Source organism: Nylanderia fulva, unplaced genomic scaffold, assembly GCF_048542155.1.
Source record: "Nylanderia fulva isolate GAGA-0341 unplaced genomic scaffold, ASM4854215v1 Scaffold38, whole genome shotgun sequence".
NCBI lineage: Eukaryota > Metazoa > Arthropoda > Insecta > Hymenoptera > Formicidae > Nylanderia > Nylanderia fulva.
Genome location: NW_028190455.1, coordinates 1,466,159 through 1,486,352, shown reverse-complemented (window position 1 = coordinate 1,486,352; position 20,194 = coordinate 1,466,159). Strand labels below are relative to the sequence as shown.

The window sequence follows — 20,194 nt, the reverse complement described above, 5'->3', positions numbered from 1 at the left end:
GCGAGAAAATCGGCGCCGATTATCGGTCTCGAGACGTCCGCGACCACGAACCGCCACGAAAATGCCCGTCGTAATCCGAAATTCAATTGCAGTGTCTCTGTTCCGTACGTCAAAATCGGTGTGCCGTTGGCGGCCGAAAGTTCGTAGGTGGATCTCTGTCGTGGTCCTCGAACCATCTTCCGAGGGTACACGCAGAGATCCGCACCCGTGTCAATTAAAAACGTCACTTTTGAAGTCGCGTCGGTCACAAATAGGCGTCGCGTACCGTGGCCTGAGTCGCTCGCCGCCACTAGCGACCGGCCCCTGCGTTTCCCTGCTGCATCGAGCAGGGTGCCCTGCACTGTCTGGCGTCCGCTCCAAACTGCCAATGATACCAGCATACGCCGCTGGCCGGTGGACCACGGCTGCCGGATCGCGCTCGCGGGCGTGAACGTGAACGCGAACGAGGTCGCGAACGACGTTGATCATCGTCGCGATATCGGTTATCACCAATTGATTCCATCGACTTACGTATGGCCGTCAGATGTTCCGCCATCTCTCGCTGCATCGCAAGCCGCATTTGCGCCAGTCGCACCTCCATCCTGGCTTCCTGCATCGCACTTGGGGCCGCCTGCATCGCGATCGAGGCCGCCTGCTGCATCCGCACACGCGGCCGCTCGTACGCCCGCGCCTCCGTCTCTACGCACGAACCGATCATTCCATCGTCTCGCGTCACAATCATGTCAAATCGTTTTTTTACACGCAACTGGTCACTATCACTTTTCCCGGGTCCGATCGAATAGATCGTCTCACCGGTCGTCACAATAAAAAGTAAAAAATGTACCGCTCTCTCACGCGAGCACAAAAGAATCGCGAATTCCCGCTCTCTCGCGATCACGTCGGGACGTCACCACTTTGGATATATACGCGCGTCGCGTGTGCTTAGGAGGAACGATGCGGGAATTAAATAAAGTTATGCAATGATTGGATTAACTGAATATATTCTTTAGTGTAAACGGTACGCGTGAATACAGTTAAATATATCGCTCGGATTAAATAAGTAATGCGTCCGTGCGCGGCGACTATCGAAGACGGTATATCGTTATCTCAAAAATCTCCTATTTATACCTTGCCTCCTAAAACGCCCTTCGCTAGGCTTCGAGAGGCTTCGCGAATTTTCCATCTATTTTTATTTCTTCGTTTCTGTCCTACTCGTCTTTCGTCTCGTCTGTAATATTTTATTTATATTTACTTGTGCCTTTGTCCTTTTCGTATATGTCAGTGTTCGTATTCGTATGCGTGTTTTCCTTATTAATCTCAGGGAAGTATGTGACGATGTAATCGCCACAAATATTATACATTTAAGAGTATCATATTGTTAAATGAATAAATTTTCTTTTCGTTACAACACATACTATTTTCAGATAAACCAAAAATATTTTTCTCTCAATATAATTTAATATTATATTTAACATTATTAAATCTTGAATCAATTAATTAGATTACTTATGTCAAACAATATTATTCTTGAATCAAGATATTTATATAATTGCTGTAAAATTACATTAGCTTTAAAATAAAAAAATTACTAAAATATGATTAACGCATTTTTATATTCTTAAATAAACAATTGTATCAAATTCAGACTTATATTTTTTCATAAATAAGTCTGGCAATGAGTTTGATACAATTGTTTATTTACAATTTTAAGAATATGAGAATGCGTTAAACATACTTTAGTAATTTCTTATTCTATAAAAATATTAATATCTCAATTATAATTTTACTTTCTTTTTAACTTGAACTTAAACCTAAACAATAAAAATTTTAAAAAGATTTTTATTTTACAAATATTTGCTAAATATTATTCTATAAAAAGGTTTCAAATTATTCAAATACTGAAATAAATTTATAAACATTTTATTATAAATTTAAAGTATATACATATATAAATATATATATATATATATATATATATATATATATATATATATATACACACATAACATATACATATTTAATTACGAAGTAATAGATTCTTGAAATCTTCGCAAAAGCATTATTCTTTAATTGCGATCTGTAATACTTTATGTCTATATAGGTTACATAAAAAGATATGAATTTTAATAATAATTAAAAACATATAGTTATATTTTAACCATGAGACATCTGATTGTGTATCTAAAAATATTTCTTTTTATTTAAAACATGTCTACCATTGTTTTTAATAAAATATTATTAATTATATATTTATTATAATTTTGTAAATATCTGTTATATAATTATTATATTTTGTCTTTTGAATTATTAAATTATAATACCTTCATCAAATATTTGTTCTCCATGTTCATCTGAACTAGAATCACTTGGACATTTTCTTTTTCTTACGTATAATTTGTCGTTACTTGTATATAACATATTTCTACATTTATCTATCAATTTTCCTCTAGCCATTACAGCTTTGTTTGTTGGTGATTCATTTTTAGGTATAGCTGGTATGTAATAAGTAGAACGACATTCGTTCGGAAAAAGGTTTAAAATTTTTGACGTAATTAATTCAAATTGGAAATGTGTCAGGCGACTAAAAAAACAGAATATAAATTAAAAAAAAAAGAAAAAACAATTTGTTTAGATAATTTGTTTAAATAAAAGCAATAGTGTGTGTGTAATGAAAACGTACTGTTTCAACATATAAATATACAAATGTCTTGCTATTATATTAACTAATTTTGTCCTTAAAGAAAAATTTAAGGAATTATTTTCTGCGTAGTATTTTAAAATACTGCCTCCATACGGTGCTTTGACGAGAAGATCTTGTAAATTAAAATCTATAAAATTAGACTCTTCCATGTTGCTTGGAATAACTATTGTGTTAATCAAAGTAAAGTTTTCATTATCGGTATTATCTGTAGTTTCAATATTAATATCAGTTTTTTTCTGAGTTTCAGATTCGTTTATAGTTGATTTTGTTTCGTCTGTTTGTACTTCTTCAAATATCTTTAAAAAAGTATGTTTATATAGAATATGAGAAAAAAATAAAAAATATATACCTTAATTTTTAAAGAAAACCATATTAAAAAAATTTTTGTATTTGATAAATGTAACATATACCACGTCCATATTTAAAATATTGTGATTTTCTTTCTCCTTTTCCTCTGTCTCTTTCTTTTCTTTATTTATTAGTTTGATTGCATTTTTCAAAATTATCCGCTGTCCTATGGACACTTTTAATTCTTTGAGGTAATCATCCGTAAGATACATAATATTTTCTGTAGTTATATCATTTTCTGTAAAATATAGAAAATAACAAAGAAATGAAAAATGTTACAAATATCAGTGCAAGAAAAAAAGTTGTTTTCACAAAAATAAAGTAATTTTTTAAGTTTAAATAAATATTTAAAGAAATAATAAAACTAAAAATAATAATAAAATTAAAACAAAAAATGTATAAAATAAAAATAAATATTTATTTAAGTTAATAAATCTAATTTCTTATTTCTAAAACGATTTCTTATTTTAAATTCATTTTGTCATAGAATGCTATTATTGTAAGATACAAAAAGAAGTAGGTATATATCTGTAATATACGTACCCTTAAAAATAACAATTAAATTTTCTAAGCCCCACTGGCGCAATAAATTCTCCATTTTCGTTTTTGCACTTTAGATTGTTTGCTGTAGTTTTTCTCCTTAAACCTTTGTTGACTTGACTCTCTGTTACAAAAAAATGATAAAATAATGATTAATTTTATTAAATGAGTATATACAAAACAAATATCATATGAGCGGCTATATCATGCGACGCAGAGAAAAACCCGTCACAAATTACTTGTTAAAACTGATTGATGTTTAAGAGGCTGCTTCGTCGATTTGTGTAATATATCCGTGTGATGCGTGGTCTACAATAGCGGACATAAATATTCAGTATCAAAAAAAGGTCGAGTAATAACGACGAAGGAGAAGAGAGCCTCTTTGTACTGCGAACACGTAGTCACTGAACGAAATGTATTACTTTTATATATCGAGTTAATGTTTCAAATGTATACTACTATTAATTATCACGAGGATATTACACAAATCAACAAAATAGCTTCTTAAACATTAATCAGTTTTATCAAAATTATTTGTATCATATTTTTCTCACCGCGTCATTTGCTTGCGCATATAATTCTTTGTAAATATTTGTAAATATCAACAAACCTTGTTGAGGAAAGCCTGTAACGAAATACGACGAGGTTGATGTAACACCGTTTCCACGCAATGATGCTGTTATAAATGCTACGCACAATCACGCACAATATCTATCTCGAGCTTCGACTGTTCACGACGTTGCCGCGCTGCCCGCAGCCATAGCGTGTAGCGACGGTAACGCATACAAGTGTAGTGTATACGTGTGCTGCGCGGAACGTCCTGCGCAACATACATATACGCGGTCGCACTTCTATAAGTTATCTCTACCACACTCTAACTGCGGCTATAGCGTCTTCAAACTGGAAACATGGCTACAATTACACAGTTCGCGCAAATAGATATGCGCGTACACGTGCTGTGTTTTTCACAGTAGAAACCTAAATATGCAACTCTTCGATTTTTTGAAAAAATTGAAAATGTTATTTTTTTATTCAATTATATTATTTTTAATCCAATACCTTTTATGTATATATACTTCTTTTAAAGAATAAAAGTATATAGTTAAATAGAAATTATTTAATTTTATTCTAAGAAGATTGTAATCTTCGTATCAAAAATATGATATTTTTAAATTTTACTAAATTATTTTTAATACAATATTTTTTCAGTTTTCTTTAAGAATAAAATACAGTTAAATAGAAATTATTTAATTTTATTCTAAGATAATCTTTTAAACATGTGGTATTTTCTATTCAACACTTTTTCCTCTACATTCAAGAAAATTATTCTTGAATGACAAGAATATAATTTTCTTGTTTAAACTATATAAAATTTTAAAATAAATCTTCATTCAAGTAACTTTTCTTTCTTCAAAGCAATATAATCTTATTTCAAGATTTCTATTTTGAAACTAAAGATATTGTTAAAGTAAGAATATTCTTTTTTTCTGTGTATATAAAATAATAATTTGTTCCACAGTTTATATAAATTGTTGCCATTATTTTCTCATTGAGTGAGCGTTTAAGGGAGCTTCTAACGCATTACTGCAGTAGCATTCGTTTCGCACGCCCTTAAGGGGAACACTTACATAAGACCATGAACGTTGTGTAATTTAAAGTTGAGGAAGACCTGGAGGCGATATCGTTGTCTCGGCTTGTCATAAACGAATATTAACGCACCTACGACCTGCTTAACAGAAGGAATTAATATTACGTTCGTGTAATCCCGCTTAACAAATCCTCTTACAACCTCTTATCCACACGTTCCTATACAAGCAGCAACTTCCTTGTGTTGCTATCCTGAGTCAAATAAAACTCTTTCTCTTTCTCTAAAATTCTTTGTTAATAATTATTAATTCGAAAGTTGTAAAGCTGGATAATGCGACTTGAGTATATATATACTCAAGTCCTATTATAATTCTTTTCTTTAATTTATCATTGAAATATTCAATTTTTGAAAATGAAAGGGCATTTATAGTATACATATACTATAAATGGTTTTAAAATGGTTTTAAATAATTTTTAAACGGTTTCGACACTTCTTGTGGCATAGCCCAAGATGAAAGAAAATAATTATAATATGAAGCCGTACAAACGTATGTTCGACTGGTGGTTTATGCGGTAATTTTGATAGCATTTTAAAGAAAAATATAGAACTTTTTCACAATAATTTTAATTTTATAATTTCAAAGCTCATATTATTTTTCATATTTTTGTTTTGACTGTAGACTTTGCTTTCATTTTGCATATAGATAGAGTCCAATCCATTTTTATTAATGGTTTGTTTTTTTTCTTTTTTATGGTGGTTTATTTTGTTGCGATAGGGAAGAAATCTTCTATCGCTTCCAGGTTTTCCTCAACTTTAAATTACATAACGTTCATGGTCTTATGTAAGTGTTCCCCTTAAGGGCGTGCGAAACGAATGCTACTGCGTTAAAAGCTCCCTTAAACGTTTGATCGTCTCATTAAATAACTTTGAACATACGTTAATAACGGGAAAGTAAGTGGGCGTTTCAGGCACGCGGCTAGTTTGCCCGCTGCTACCATCGCGGTTCACCGCGGTAGGACCACCCGCGAGTCCGACTTCTTTCTTCTATCTTCCACTCTCCCTTCTTCTTCATCTCCGGCTGCCTTTTCGTCGTCTTCTTCTTCTGCGCGACGTTGCCTGAGGTTCCTCTCGTAGTTAATGAGTCAAGTCCGAAAGAAGCGATTCGCATTGTTTCTTTTTTCGTGCAGATGCGAAAATTGTTCGGTCGTCGAAAACGGGCAGGAACAAGAAAATCAACTCCATACCGAAAAAATTGTATTCTTATCTTAAGTATATGCGACTTATCTTTAGAATATCTTGTACTAAAATAGGTGCCAAAAGGATCCTCTTAATTTAAGAGGAAAATCTTCTAAAAAGATATTCTTATTAGATATTCTTATTAGATATTCTTATTAGATATTCTTATTAGATATTCTTATTAGATACTCTTAACATGCTGCAAGAATATATATTTAATGGGATATTTTTTTATCGGTACATTATTTGAAATTATTAATTGCGATAAGTTTTACAAATGGATATTTGTTATTTATTACATATCATGTTACATATACATATATAATACATAACTATACATATTTTAAAATTCGTATACATATTTTTATTATATTATTTTATCAACTGAATATAATTTTTACTAATCTTTTATAAAAGTTTACATATATTTTTATAGAATGTGCCTGAAAGATATATATGAATTTCCATCTGCTCCTATTTTGCATGAGCTTGGATAAAATGAAATAAGATCTATATATTCTTTATAAAACCACTCCATAGTTAGTGTCACTTCATAACAATGAAGATGGCTGTTGAACCCGACAGTATTAAAACCTGAGAGAATGAAACCTACCCTATTATTAATTAGCTGTACAATCCAATGCAATCATCCAAAAATGGGTAAATCGTTTTCACAGTTTATTACAAGTACCATATTTTTCTGATACTTAGTGTTATAGATAGTTGCTTCTTTAACTACCTTAAAATTTTCAAGACCAGGAGATAAAATGTATTGAAAATTATTATAATCATAACATTCATTTAGAGTTTTTTCTTTGTAATGAAATACATTGTAATGAATTACATTGTAATGAATTACATTTCGTTGAAAACCTCGCTTGGATAAAAAGCGAGCTGAAAGACTAAGTGAATATTTTTTAGCGACTGTCTTCTTTTATTAACCACTCAGTTACTTCGTCCATTTCTTCTATAAAAATGATACCTGCATCCACAGAATTACGGAACACAATCAATCACTGCGTAACATGTACTGACCTGACACGCACTGCACACGTCGCACACACGAAAAGGTTAACGGTCGAATCACGGCGCTAAAGTCGCAAAAAAAAAAATTAAGAATATATTCTTTATTTAAGAATATATTCTTTATTTAAGAATATATTCTTTATTTAAGAGGATATTCTAAAAGGCATCACGTTAAGACGGAAATATTCTTATTCGTTAAGAATATCTATTAAGAGGACTTGTTAAGTATGCATTTCAAGAAAACAATTTTTTCGGTGCAGATTTGCAAAATCTATGCTTTTATTATTATAATATTCTAATAAAATTAATATTTATATTCACGTGTTACATTTTTTTTATTTACTTATTATTTCACAGAAATACTTTTTATCACTTTTAAGTATTAAAAAAAATTGTTAAATTGCGTTGAACAATTCGATTTTCTTACAATTTAAATGGTTTTTAAATGGTCATTTTTTGGCAGTTTCTATAATTTATTTGTGTTTTAAATACTAAATTAAAACTCGAAATATTTCAACCATGTATTTTATCTCATTTTTTTCTTGTCTGTAAAAATGATAACTCTCTCTCTCTGTAGAGAAAGGAAACTATTTGATATACTACTCTATTTTGAATGTATATTGCACACGAGTTGGTTTGCACGAGAAAGATATATACATTAATATAACTGACTTTATGGATGTCATAAACAGGATCGCGACTCAGGCATTCCCAAGAGCTTCGAAAATGCCCTGAAGGCTCTTCCACGAGTAAAGGGTGATCCGTCACTTACGCCTCTGTGAAGGTAAACCACTGACCAAAAGTTTGTCGCGTGCAGTAATTGCGTAACACACAAACGTAATGTCTAGTAATACGACACTATATATTGTCTAAATATAATCAATCTACATAATATAATATTTATTATGTCAAGTAATCCCTTTTTTATCGTGAAATGAGATTTATTTAATTTAAAAAAATGGGGATTATTTTGAGTTCTAGGATTTACCTCGAAATATATTAAAGGTATATTTATACCTTGATCTCTTTGATCGCTCATTTAAAACGCGCACCGTCGTCACCGTCACAATTCGCGAGAGCCACCCTCGAGTTTGACCGTTATTTTCTTCCCTGTCCTTATCCCCCTTTATGTTCCCGCGTAGCTCCGAGGCTTCTTCTTTAATCAGCGATCGCGTACCCAAGAAAAATAAATCGTCGTATTATTCAACGGTCCGGTAATATGGATCGTGAGGAGAAAAAAAAACGAAAAGGGGTAGGAGATGGGCAATGGTGCGAGGGCGGCGCTAAACGTCCGCTTGTAGCCGGCGAGATAACTTTCTGTAATTCAACCGTACGGCGACGAATACTAATTCCCGCCATTAATCTCGGAACGAGTCCGAGCATCGCGTACGAACCTGTTCGAGATCCTGACGTCTATTCTCTCTCCGATTGCCGCCAGTAGAGAGATGCCCCTTTGAGAGTGCTGTGTCGGACGCCAATTGCGATCGATGGAAATGCCCGATACCGAGATAAAACGATACCGTAAAGGATAACCGTGGTATAAAAAGTGTATTTCATTTAAAAAATAGGGATTAGCAAGTTATAGGACTTACCTCAAAATATGCAAAAGGTATATTTCTTCTTTCACGATCATTAAAAAAAAGGTATTACTTGACATAATAAATATGTATTATGATATTATGTAATTAGACAATATATATTGTCGTATTACTAGACATTACATTTGTGTGTTACGCAATTACTGCACGCGACATGCGATACCGTGCAGAAGCGTTTCCAGGGAATAAGATTTCTTTCTTGTAATCCATTTTTCGATATTGTTTTTCGTAGAAATTTAAGTGATTTAAATGACTTTAAATGGCTTCTAAAGTTCATTCTTTTGGCATAACCTTTTCTTTTTCAAAGCTAAACTGTTTTAAATGGTTATTTCAGTTGATGACATTTTCCGTGTTTCAAATACTGAACTGGTTTAAATAGTAATTCTTTTGCTAGCATTTTTTATTTCAAATTAAAAAATTGATTTAGAATGCTTAGCGACCTTATTTCTGATAGGTTCTAATCTTGAAGTTGACTTTCTTGTTCCGGTCATTTTCGACAAATTATTTTTATATGGTTTTTAGATGGTTAAATAGTCTATTAAGATAGTTTTCCTTTATCAGCAACGTTTACATTGGATTAAAGTTGTTATAATTTTCAGCAAATTTAACCAATTTTTGAATTTGAAATAAAAAATGCTATCAAAAGATATTGCCATTTAAACCAGTTTAATATTTGAAATAAAAAATATCACCGCAAAAGAAATTTGCATGAGATATTCAATATCGTTTCCAGATTTTCAAATAATCTTATATATTGTACTTGGTTCTTAAAATTTTTTTCTTTTTCTCTTTTTTTTTTGTTGCAAGCGTGTACATTTTAATCGTGTTTATTTTATATATGCACTACATTTCTTTATGCATCCGTTAAATTTTTTTAAATTTATAATTTCGGTATAAATAATTATTTGTATTAAAAACATAGCTCAAAATTATTTTATCGAAGTGATTTTAATACAAATAATTTTATTTTTTTTTTAGGTTTATTAATCTTTCGAACATAACTGTTTGTTATATTAAGTCGAGCTTCTTTTCTCTTTGATTAGTCTCATTCATATGCCGTGCGTTTCTAATCGTGTAATCGAACATGGATGTCACCGCGCGTGTATGTGGCTCGCACTTTCAATTTCTATGTATAATCTACTTAACGAGGATGCTGCTTCGCGTATTTCCTATACGACGATCGGAAATGGTACGAGTGACGACGATTATTCCTGTCGATGAGGTATTTACCCGCTGTCACTCAATTAACGTACGGTCAATACTGATACGCCTATCCACATCGTTGAAACAATGGGGCCCATTAAATCGTCCGCGAACTCCACCGTTTCGCATGTTTAATCGGGGTGACAATCGGGAGAAGTAAATATCATTTTCCCGGTTGCGCAGAAAAATGCGCTCTCCTGTCACTGTTACATTCGTCCGTTTGTTCGTTTGTTTCCCTCTATGTATGTGAAATTCCGATTGCATATCAATGCGGAACTGCATCCGACCGATCGATCGTTACGTTCGGATATTGTACGCACCGATTAGCGCGAGAATTCTCGCTTAACTGACCGTGCTAGGTTTGTGAATTTTCCATCCCTGGCAAGTTTCTTTATTTTGTCTTTGTTAGTTGAATCTTTTAAATACTAAATTGCTCAATTCTGTTTTACTCTCAAAAAGATTTATACTTTTTTAGAGTGTACTGTATCAATTATTTAAATAAATATTTTTCACATGATTATATACATTCATCTTTACGGAAAAAAATAATTTATCAATAATATTTAAACGCATTATTTAAATGATTATTTTTAAGTCTGCATTTGCAAATTAAATATTTTCTACGATATTTTCAGATTTTGTGTTTTTCTATTTAAATTTCAATTTTTTGTTTAGTTTTTTTTAGTGTTTTTCTATTTAGATTTCGGTTTTTTGTCTGGATTGTTCGCAAGAATTATTGAGTTTCATCTATTAAACTTCGAATGCTCACGATAATGTATTTACGCCCCTATTTTTAAGGGGTTTCGCGAAAAGAATATTCTGTTCTTTTATTCTCATTACATTCACGTTTACGTTAAGCCAGCAACCTTCTTGTTCAATTGCGATTTTCCGTTAAACCGCTGGAGCACAAAAATCGTCAATAGAGCACATAATTAGCACATAAAAAGCACTTTATTTCTCTGTATATATGATTTTTTGATTTTTTGTAAGGGGGGGGGTGCTAACTTAACAGAGGTGATTTAAATCGTAATTTTAATTAATAGCATTTTTTATTTTAAACTGGTTTAAATGGCAATGTCTTTTGATAGCATTTTCTATTTCGAATTCAAAGAATGATGAAATCTGTTAAAAATTATAGCAACTTTTATTTAAATAATAAAGAAAACTGTTCTCGAAGTAATAAAATTTTAAATTTTCCATTAGGATTAGTTTTTGCTGTACTTGCAATATCATTTTTTTTGAGTGTATAATCAAAATTGTAAAGAAGTTTCAGTTTTTCTCTGGTTCGTTCGCAATAATTGTCGATATGCATGTTAATAAGTATAATAATTTTTTCTTAGAAATGTTATTCGCGTAGTGGGTCCATGGTGGGCCGCGTCGGTACAACGGGTCCGTTTGATAAGACCGCCCGCGGCGAATAACATTTTAATCTGACGGCCGCTCGCGGTTCCCCTACTGTTGCCATCCTTTCGCGCGTTCTCATCTGATCGCGTTATTTCCGCTCTCTCTCTCTCCCACTTTTATCCAGACTTCCTGCGAGCTTCCACCGGAGAAGATTGCCTACCTGCCGCCTCCTACACACACCTATGCGGCTCCTCTACGCGATTTCTCTCGCTCCTCGTTACGATGCGCTTCGTCACGCATATTTACGCTTGCTTTACGAGCCGACCCGCACGCCACTGGCGCGCGCGCCCCTAATTTTAAGGGGGCCTCACGAAAAGAAAATTTCTTTTATTCTCGTTATATTAACGCACTTTTACATGTTTATTACTTCATTAAATATTTTATTTCAATATATTTCTCCTTTCACCATTATCGCACGAATTATTTTATAATTATTTTAACAGCAGTAGAACTATTTTATGTGTATTGAATTTAAAAATAATTGAACTACCATTATACGATTGTTACGATTGTGTGTTAGTTCAATTATTTTTGTTCCTGAATTGGATGTTCCTGAATTCGCGTATATGTATTTAAAATTCAGGGAAGTCTTTGAGAAATTTTATCTTACATTTCAATTTGAAAAATTTCAGGGAATTTTTCGCATAGATCAACTTTCACATGCATGCGGACATTCGCTCTGTCTTCCGGTTTTATTCCGCTCTTCATATATGGGGTGTCGGCATTAAAGTGAATGGCGTTGGAACCGCGGTACGCTTTTCAATTGGACGATATGAATTATTGAACAGTGCCCTGCGCTCTGTCATATCTATGATCCGGCTTTACTCGATATTGATGGCTGTATTTTAGAGCTTCCGGATTATTCTGATTATTTATATATCGCATTACGTTGGTTCAAACTCTTCATCTGAAAATGTTTTAATAATTTTGTTTCTTCAGAAACACGAACGTTGCTCTTTAGTCTTGATTAAAAATTGATAACGAAAAGAACGTCAATTTATATCATCGTCAATTAAATATACGTTTAACGTGCACGAAATAATACACATACACTCACGCGCACGCGATTCTATTCATTTAGAACACGATATTCTATAAATGTGAAAAATCGCCTAATAGCGTGTGCGACGTGTTCATTAAATAAATAAAGAACTTGTTATAAGGCGATAATTACGTTTTAAAGTCAAAGATTTAGACTTTATTTAAATTATTTTTGTTGTTTCTGCTATACGTTAAAAGAAAACTCGTAGATATCTCTCATGGACATTTTTTGACATTTTTTAAATCAAATAATACAATCTAAGCCAAAAATCCATTAATTTTCTTTTAATATTGTATTATAGAGAGTCATTATAACCGAGATTGTTGGAATATAATGCGATGAGAAAATAATATTTGAAATATTTCAGTGATAAACTCTATAATTATCATGTTTTTAATCAGCTATTGTCATAATTACTAATTTCGAAACAGTTGTATTTTTACAAATCATTAAACTTCCCATAAAAATCAATGTGCATTTTTAAAATAATGATTATTATTATAAAAGATGTGTTTTTAATGATTTTAATTAATTTTTTAGCCCGTGTGCGCGCACTCATAGGATTAAATACAATATTAATTCATTTATTCAACGATTTAAGTATTTGATTTTATTTTAAATTCATGCTCTCTGTTCATCCGATCAATATAATAGTTTTAATCTTCTATACGGTTTTGATTTCTCTTTTTCTCCCCTCTCCCCCTCTCGTTTGCTAAATAGATGTCTCAAATTTACTACAAATGTTGCAGATCATAATTTATTCATTTCTACATGTGTTTTCTTCAATCTTATCGATAAACCATTAAATATTCATATTTTTTTAACAGAAAAACCGATAAGATTGAAAATTTTTCTTAAATTACTATCTGTCAAAATGAGTCACTTTTTTCTTGAGCTGATATGACATTTACAAAACATTAAAGTTCTGTTCATATTTTTTATTACATTTTTTCGCTTCTTCTGTCAAAAAGTAATCACTGTTTCACTTTTCGGATTCGATGGCAACGTTGTAATAGTAAACTAAAGAGCAAATAGTTTCGCTTTAAAGAAATCTTATAGTTTATGTTGCTTAACAATTTTTCCTTGTACTTTCCTTACACGAAGGCGTTATCGGAGTCGAGCGCAACGGAGAACTCAATAAAAGATCGAGACCCTCGCGCGGGAGCCACGACACGCGTTGCGCGACGTAGGCAAATAATAACATTTTTACGAGGGGGCGTCCATTAGACTCTTGACATCGGAGAGCACCGCCGTCGTGGGTGTGCTGGGGGTCGACTAACTCGCCTTCTCCGAGGGACATTGTTGTGCATTCCCCGGACATTGGCCGTGCAAACGCGATGCCCGCGAGATCGCGCGTTTGAAACGATTTCCAGGACGAAAGCTCACGTTGCAAGCCTTCCGAAGACAAAGACGTCCACAAAAGTGTCCGGTAACGTGCGTTTTCATTAGGTCCGAGACTTACGGGGGGACGTAAAATTGAAAATATGTAAGTATGTATAGCTTTTTCGAATAAGCCGATTCCGCGGGATGCACGACGACGATCACGACGATTTAGAGAAACATTATTAATATTCTCCCTTGATTTACCTCGGTAGTCCTGCATGCTAAAGTAAATTTATTCGATTAAATGGCGCGCCAATTTAATTTGACGCCCTTCAGAATATTTGCTTTGAGTGTTTCAATTAAAATGAAGGTAGATAATTGATAATCGGGCAAATATATCAGTCTATTATTACGTCGACTTAGAGATTGCACAAATTTTCATTCGATTTTTTATTTCACTATTTGTTTTTATGTTATTTAATTTGGTAATAATCACACACAAGATTTTGGCAATTTTTATACGTATTTTCTGTGATACTTTATTCAAATATAGGATGTTCTATTTAGGTATTTAATTTCATTGTCAGTTTTTGTCTAGTTTTTTTCCTTCCCTTTCTTTCTCCCTTTTTCTCTCTTTCTCTCACTTTTATTAAAATGCAATTGACACGAATTGAAGAATTAAGTTCTCTCTTACATTTATCTTTCTCTAGAATCTTTTAATTCACTAATATACTTTAATTTTTAATTTTACTCCGAGAACTATACTTTTCGAAGAAGTGACATTCAGTTAAAATTAACTGAAGGAAAAAAGTTTTTATTATTCAATAATACTCTTAAATTTAAATTCGCTAATTTTCACACGTTTCTTTTAAAACTGTTATCGCTTTTAAATTTTTATCTTAAGAGATATATAGCAAGGAGATATTTTTAATCTTTTACAATTATTCGACTATCGGTTTACTGTAAGATTAATCCGAAATAATTCCGGTTTACGATAATAGTATAATAGTAAAACTCCGGAGCCCCAGCATTTCTCGAATACATAAAGACCGGCTCGGAAACCGACGTGGATAGCAGGATCAGGGACAAAATTGAGACGTTTAGCCAGCCCATTAAAGGGATGCCTTCGTCCAGCGCCGTCCCATAAATCACCGTCCTGTTTTTCAGTCGCGTCGGCCGGGTGAAAAGCGAAGCGCACTAACCCCGAAAGGTGTGCGTCCGCGCCGTTAGAAGGTTCGACGAAAGCGATAAAGACGGAGATTGCGAGAGAGAGAGAAAGAGAGAGAGTGTAACGATGAGGAAAAGGGTGTGAGGACAGCAGGGTGCACACAGTTTAAAGTCGCGTGCCGACGAGCCTCCGAATAGAGTGGGCCCTCCCGCGGCACACTTTCTTCTCTTCCCTTATTTGTGGAAGGCCAATCCATAAATATCCTAATGGGCCTAAACTGTTGAGCTTTTACCCTCTATACTGCGGGGGGTCGGTATTCCGAACGAACCATTTACAGGATATCTCCACCTTTCCTTCGCGGTCTTTTAATGCCTCGCCCGTCTGTTGCCGTTTCTCCTTGATCCTTACGCACTTTTTCTGCCTTTTATTTTTCTTTGACGTTTCTTCTCTCACGTACGTTCTCTCTCGGCGTCTTTTTCATGAATAGACGTGTCGCTTGGCGAAAAAGGGCGGAAAACGATGTATACTTTGAATGCACAGCTTGAAATCGCTCTCTATTCATCCGACGTTTTGGAAACAGATTGCAAATGCGATAGTTAAGGCTTACGGATTTCCGAATGAAAAGGGTGGTCAGCTGAAAAAATACATACTTTTTCGTAATTGAGGCGGAAAACTTCAAATGCTATTCAATAGTAGATTACAAAATTTTATTTCTAGACTAGTTTTATTATGTAGTTCGATAAACCGTACAAAGCCAAGTATCACAGTCAATTGTTGGCCTCTCTTATATATATTTCAGATTCATATACGATTCCTCGAAGAACTCTTACGTTATTCCTGATTGTAATTTCTGATTTCTGTTTCCCTATGACATTTTGATTAAACAATTAATCAACTGTTTTCAATCTGCGTGTATAGTAGATTTATATTGTATATCCTTGTATTTATAGTTGCTATATTAGTCATTTTTAAATTATGAGTTTTATACTTAGTTTCATTGTCCTTAATTATTTCTTTAAATGGTCTCCACTAGTTTATTGTTTTTTCCGATATCCAAAAATATTCTTTTTATTTCAAATATTAAGAGACGGGGCTAGTATGTTTATCGAGATACACGTTCGATAAAATAAATCTTTTTTTAACCTAACGTAAAAATAACATATTTATTCTAGATGTCTCTCTAAATAAAGTTTTTTCACCATTTTATTCAAGAAAAATAGAAATAGTTTTTTTAGAATTAGAGAAACCGAGAGAGAAATGATTTCTTTCGTGTATATAATTGATACATTAGTCGATCAATCTTAATAAAAATAGTTTCAATGAAGCAATCCAATGAAGCTTCTGTTTTATTATCATGCATATTTTTCAAGATTTTTCAATCTATACTTAATAAAAATAGATTCAATGAAGCAATCCAATGAAGCTTCTGTTCTATTATCATGCATATTGTTCAAGTATAGAAACTTAATCCGAATACTACGTATAATATAATGTGTATAAAAGACCGTTACAAGGAACGAGGAATCGCTAAACGTTACCCGTTGTAGTAGTTTCGCTGCGTCGTTCACGCCATAGTCTTTAAGCTGTACCACACGTTATCGGAATTTCTTGGAGTCTCTGGTTAGAAACTATATATACTTACATTAGGGTGGCCTCAAGCTTGAAATTTTGAGCGTGCCTGAAATACCTAAAATATTAAAGCGAAATACTCCCATATCGCTGAAAGTTTCGGCGGTGTCGATGTATAATACCGGAGAACAATTTTCATACCCGTCTGTATTTAATTGATAATTTATTCAGATTAATTGATTAAATTATATTCAATTTTGGATCTGAAAAGTCACTTTTATTCTACTTGTCTATACTTTACTTTTTCATATTTTTATAACGAGAAAAAAAAAACAACCACACGTATATAGTGTTATGAAGAAGTTAAGAAAGCAATAAGACGAAAGCAAATTTCGTATTCTTAGTCTACGATATTTTATGAAGTACCATTGCACTGCTGTCAGATTTAATTCCACTATAGTAGCTGAGAGCTAAATAATGTTTTGCGGAATTACATTTAACTCTAGCGGTTTAATTTGCTTCTTCTGTTTGCATTCTACTTCCCATCCCATCTCGTCACACTCGTTGGTAATTGAGAAATTTAATCCTCAAATGCAGTTACCGCGACAGTCGATCGTTCCGCTTCGTTTGTAGAATTTCTCATACATATTTAACGAACGATTATCATATTTTGCGCTCTTTTACAAATTTATTCCTCGGATATTTATAATCTTCGATATAAATCCAAAAAAAAAAAAAATCTGTAAGAAGAAAGAACGGAATAAACGCTCTTCGCGTAGTCTTTGTATCCGTCGTTGTCGCAGCGCGAATTCCATAATTTATTGATCCCGGCGTGATCGACAGTCTCGCGAAGCTTCTTAAAGCAAGAATCTCCTGTCGGGAGGTTCGCGGGCATCCGAAGAATTTCATCAATTAAGCAGTCCGCCCACGCTGCATATGGGGTGACGCGATCAATAAAAGATACATAAAACGCAAAACGCACCACTACTGCGATGCGGTCATCGTCGCATTAAAGTGCACGACCGTTTGCCAGTCGGATGGGATGCACGAGCGAAGATCGTGCATTCTGCGGATGCGCTCTCCTTTCTCTCCCTTTAATAAGAGCCGCTTGTGCACCCGTCGCCGGGCCGCGACGCGCGTTTCGACTTCCGGAGGCCTCTCCTGCTCTCTTCCTCTCTTCTCTCCTCGACCTAACAGAGATGCATTGTATGCAGTGAAGCACCTGGCACGCGCCACATAGCTCCTGTCTTTATGTAGCCGCCTATACTCCCTCTCCATGACACTCGTGCTCCTTCTCTTTCTCTCTTCCTCAATCATCCTTTTCCCTTTCTCTTTCCACCCACACATGCGCCAGGCGAGTCGTTATCTCCTGGATATCCTCCGGACATTCGCCCCTCTTCGTTTCGAGTTCCTAACAAGATTTCCATCTCAGATATCTCTCTCTCTCTCTCTCCGTGCTTGTTCCGCTGCACGCGGACTATTAGCAGTAAACGTTGTTCGGTAATTCGACATGGCTTTCATGGAGAACACGGACTTTTGTTCTTTCTTCCTTCTCTGCCCCTTCGTCGGCGAGAGACGAGTGGCGGCGGGGATAAGTATGGCACGCGAGGTAATAAAGGGTAATTGTATCTCGGTACGTGCCGCCATAGGAACGCGTCCGAAATGCTCGTTCAAAATTAATATCTTCCGACGCGCCCACCCCTCTATTTTCATTTCTATCATTACCTATATCAGCTAAATTTTAACATCGTGAAATAATTATAAACTATATTATTATAAAAAAAAAAAGTAAGACTCTTCTCTCGACCCGTACTGGCAAATATTATTTATTAAATCACAACGTTTCGACCATTCTTTGAGTCCTTATCAAGTGATATGTGAAAATAAAAATAAAATTATAAAACTTATATCTCATTCGCTGTTCATTCATTCTTTAAAATAATAAATATTAAATCCAGAAACCAACTCGGATTCACTTTAAGATTCATAGTTTTCAACTTAACTTATAGCTAAAATTTTAACTTTAAATCTTCTAAAACCTGTCTTGATGACTTCGTACTTTTTTTTCTATCTCAATTACACATTCAATAAATTCAAATAATCCGCTCATGACATATCATTATTAAAATTCTCCGTATACAATAATAAGAGGTAGTCATTACGGCGATTTATCGATAGAATCCACTTTTGGAGGAATTAATAATTTTCCCCGTCTCTCGTGCCATTAATCACTTGTATATAAGCAATAAATAAATGTGGATAAATACAAGGATTCTCTCGTTTTCCTATCGTCAACTCGAGACACCCTGTAGATTTCCGATCGAGTTTCAGCGGCATTGGCGCAGGTCCACAGTCCACGGTCTTGCTCGCGTTTTTTCACGACGTCGCCGCCGTGATTTGTCACGTGGTGGGTGGCGAACGATTACATTGCATTTGCGATTTCACGCGACCGGTCGTGCGACTGGTCGCCGAATCTTCTCGCTTGTAAGTTCCATCTCACCGTTTGTTCTTCAGTCGCAGCAGCCGAATCACTATATGGTCGATTGTTTCGTTATACGTATATATACATACATCGAAATAAATAAATAAATAAATAAATGTATACAATATTTAATTATTTCGTAGCATTTACTTAGCTAATAATCCAAAAAAAGTTCGTGTGTTTTCATACATCAATGATAATTAAAAATTTCATTCTTTGTTTCGTTTTACTACAATTATTTTTTTCGTTTTACATATTGCCGCGAATACATATACAATTATCTACAACATGATCACATCGCGATTTTATTTTGCTTATCGCCAAATTCGTGAGAGATTTTCCACGTTTATATTCATCTTATATGGTATTCAGTCGCAATAAATTTCATTAAAAGTTACGCGTTCGTGTTTATCAGTACATAAGGTTTGTTTTTTACACCAGTGTCTCTTGATAAAATCCCGTGTTGCTCCACTTTAATTTCATTAAAAAAGAAACCGTCACGGAATGCACCGCCTGTCCCTTCTCTCGTGGCTTATGTCATCTAATAATTCTTTCCTTGATAAGTTCTTCCTTTAGCCACTGACCTATCTTCCGCAGGTTTCTGTGAAACGCGCCCGATAAGACATCCGGTCCAGTTATCGCGGTTGCAATATCAATAATCTGCTCCGAAACCCGTTGAGATTTATATCGAAAAGAACGAACTTAAAAAGAAATACATATTTATCATTCAAAAATGCGATATTTATAAAGAATGTAGTCAGATATATCTCGATATAAATGCGCATACATTTTCTTTTTGATTAAATAGTCGGGATTATCCCAAACTCTGGCTTTGATGAATTTTGATTATGCTGTATAATATTTAAAAGCCGTGTTTTTTTCGCATTTATTTATTTATAGATTTAGAAATTTAAGGAGCATGAGAGCAGCACTATGCTTTCAATCGGATAATACATTCTCATTGCTCTCAAAAATTAATTTTTTATT

The 20,194-nt window shown here is 33.8% G+C and overlaps 1 protein-coding gene and 1 pseudogene across 1 annotated transcript; both read right to left on the bottom strand.

Annotated features, from left to right (window-relative positions):
* Positions 1-2,000: 2,000 nt before the first annotated feature.
* LOC114930728 (uncharacterized) lies at positions 2,001-4,385 on the bottom strand. Its single transcript, XM_029302578.2, has 6 exons — positions 4,179-4,385; positions 3,572-3,692; positions 3,091-3,266; positions 2,660-2,976; positions 2,301-2,560; positions 2,001-2,160 (listed from the first exon to the last, which is right to left on the bottom strand). Exons 2-6 carry the CDS (start codon positions 3,624-3,626, stop codon positions 2,039-2,041), a joined length of 930 nt encoding a protein of 309 aa, XP_029158411.2. The 5' UTR covers positions 3,627-3,692; positions 4,179-4,385; the 3' UTR covers positions 2,001-2,038.
* Positions 4,386-6,822: 2,437 nt separating this feature from the next.
* LOC146722043 (uncharacterized) lies at positions 6,823-7,380 on the bottom strand (annotated as a pseudogene).
* Between the last annotated feature and the right edge of the window lie 12,814 nt (positions 7,381-20,194).

Coding starts and splice junctions, on each gene's coding strand:
- LOC114930728 (XM_029302578.2), bottom strand. CDS start 3,626: ATGGAGAATTTATTGCGCCAGTGGGGCTTAGAAAATTTAATTGTTATT. Junction 2,977..3,090: donor ATATTTTAAATATGGACGTG/GTATATGTTACA, acceptor ACTTTTTTAAAG/ATATTTGAAGAAGTACAAAC. Junction 2,561..2,659: donor TATATTTATATGTTGAAACA/GTACGTTTTCAT, acceptor CTGTTTTTTTAG/TCGCCTGACACATTTCCAAT.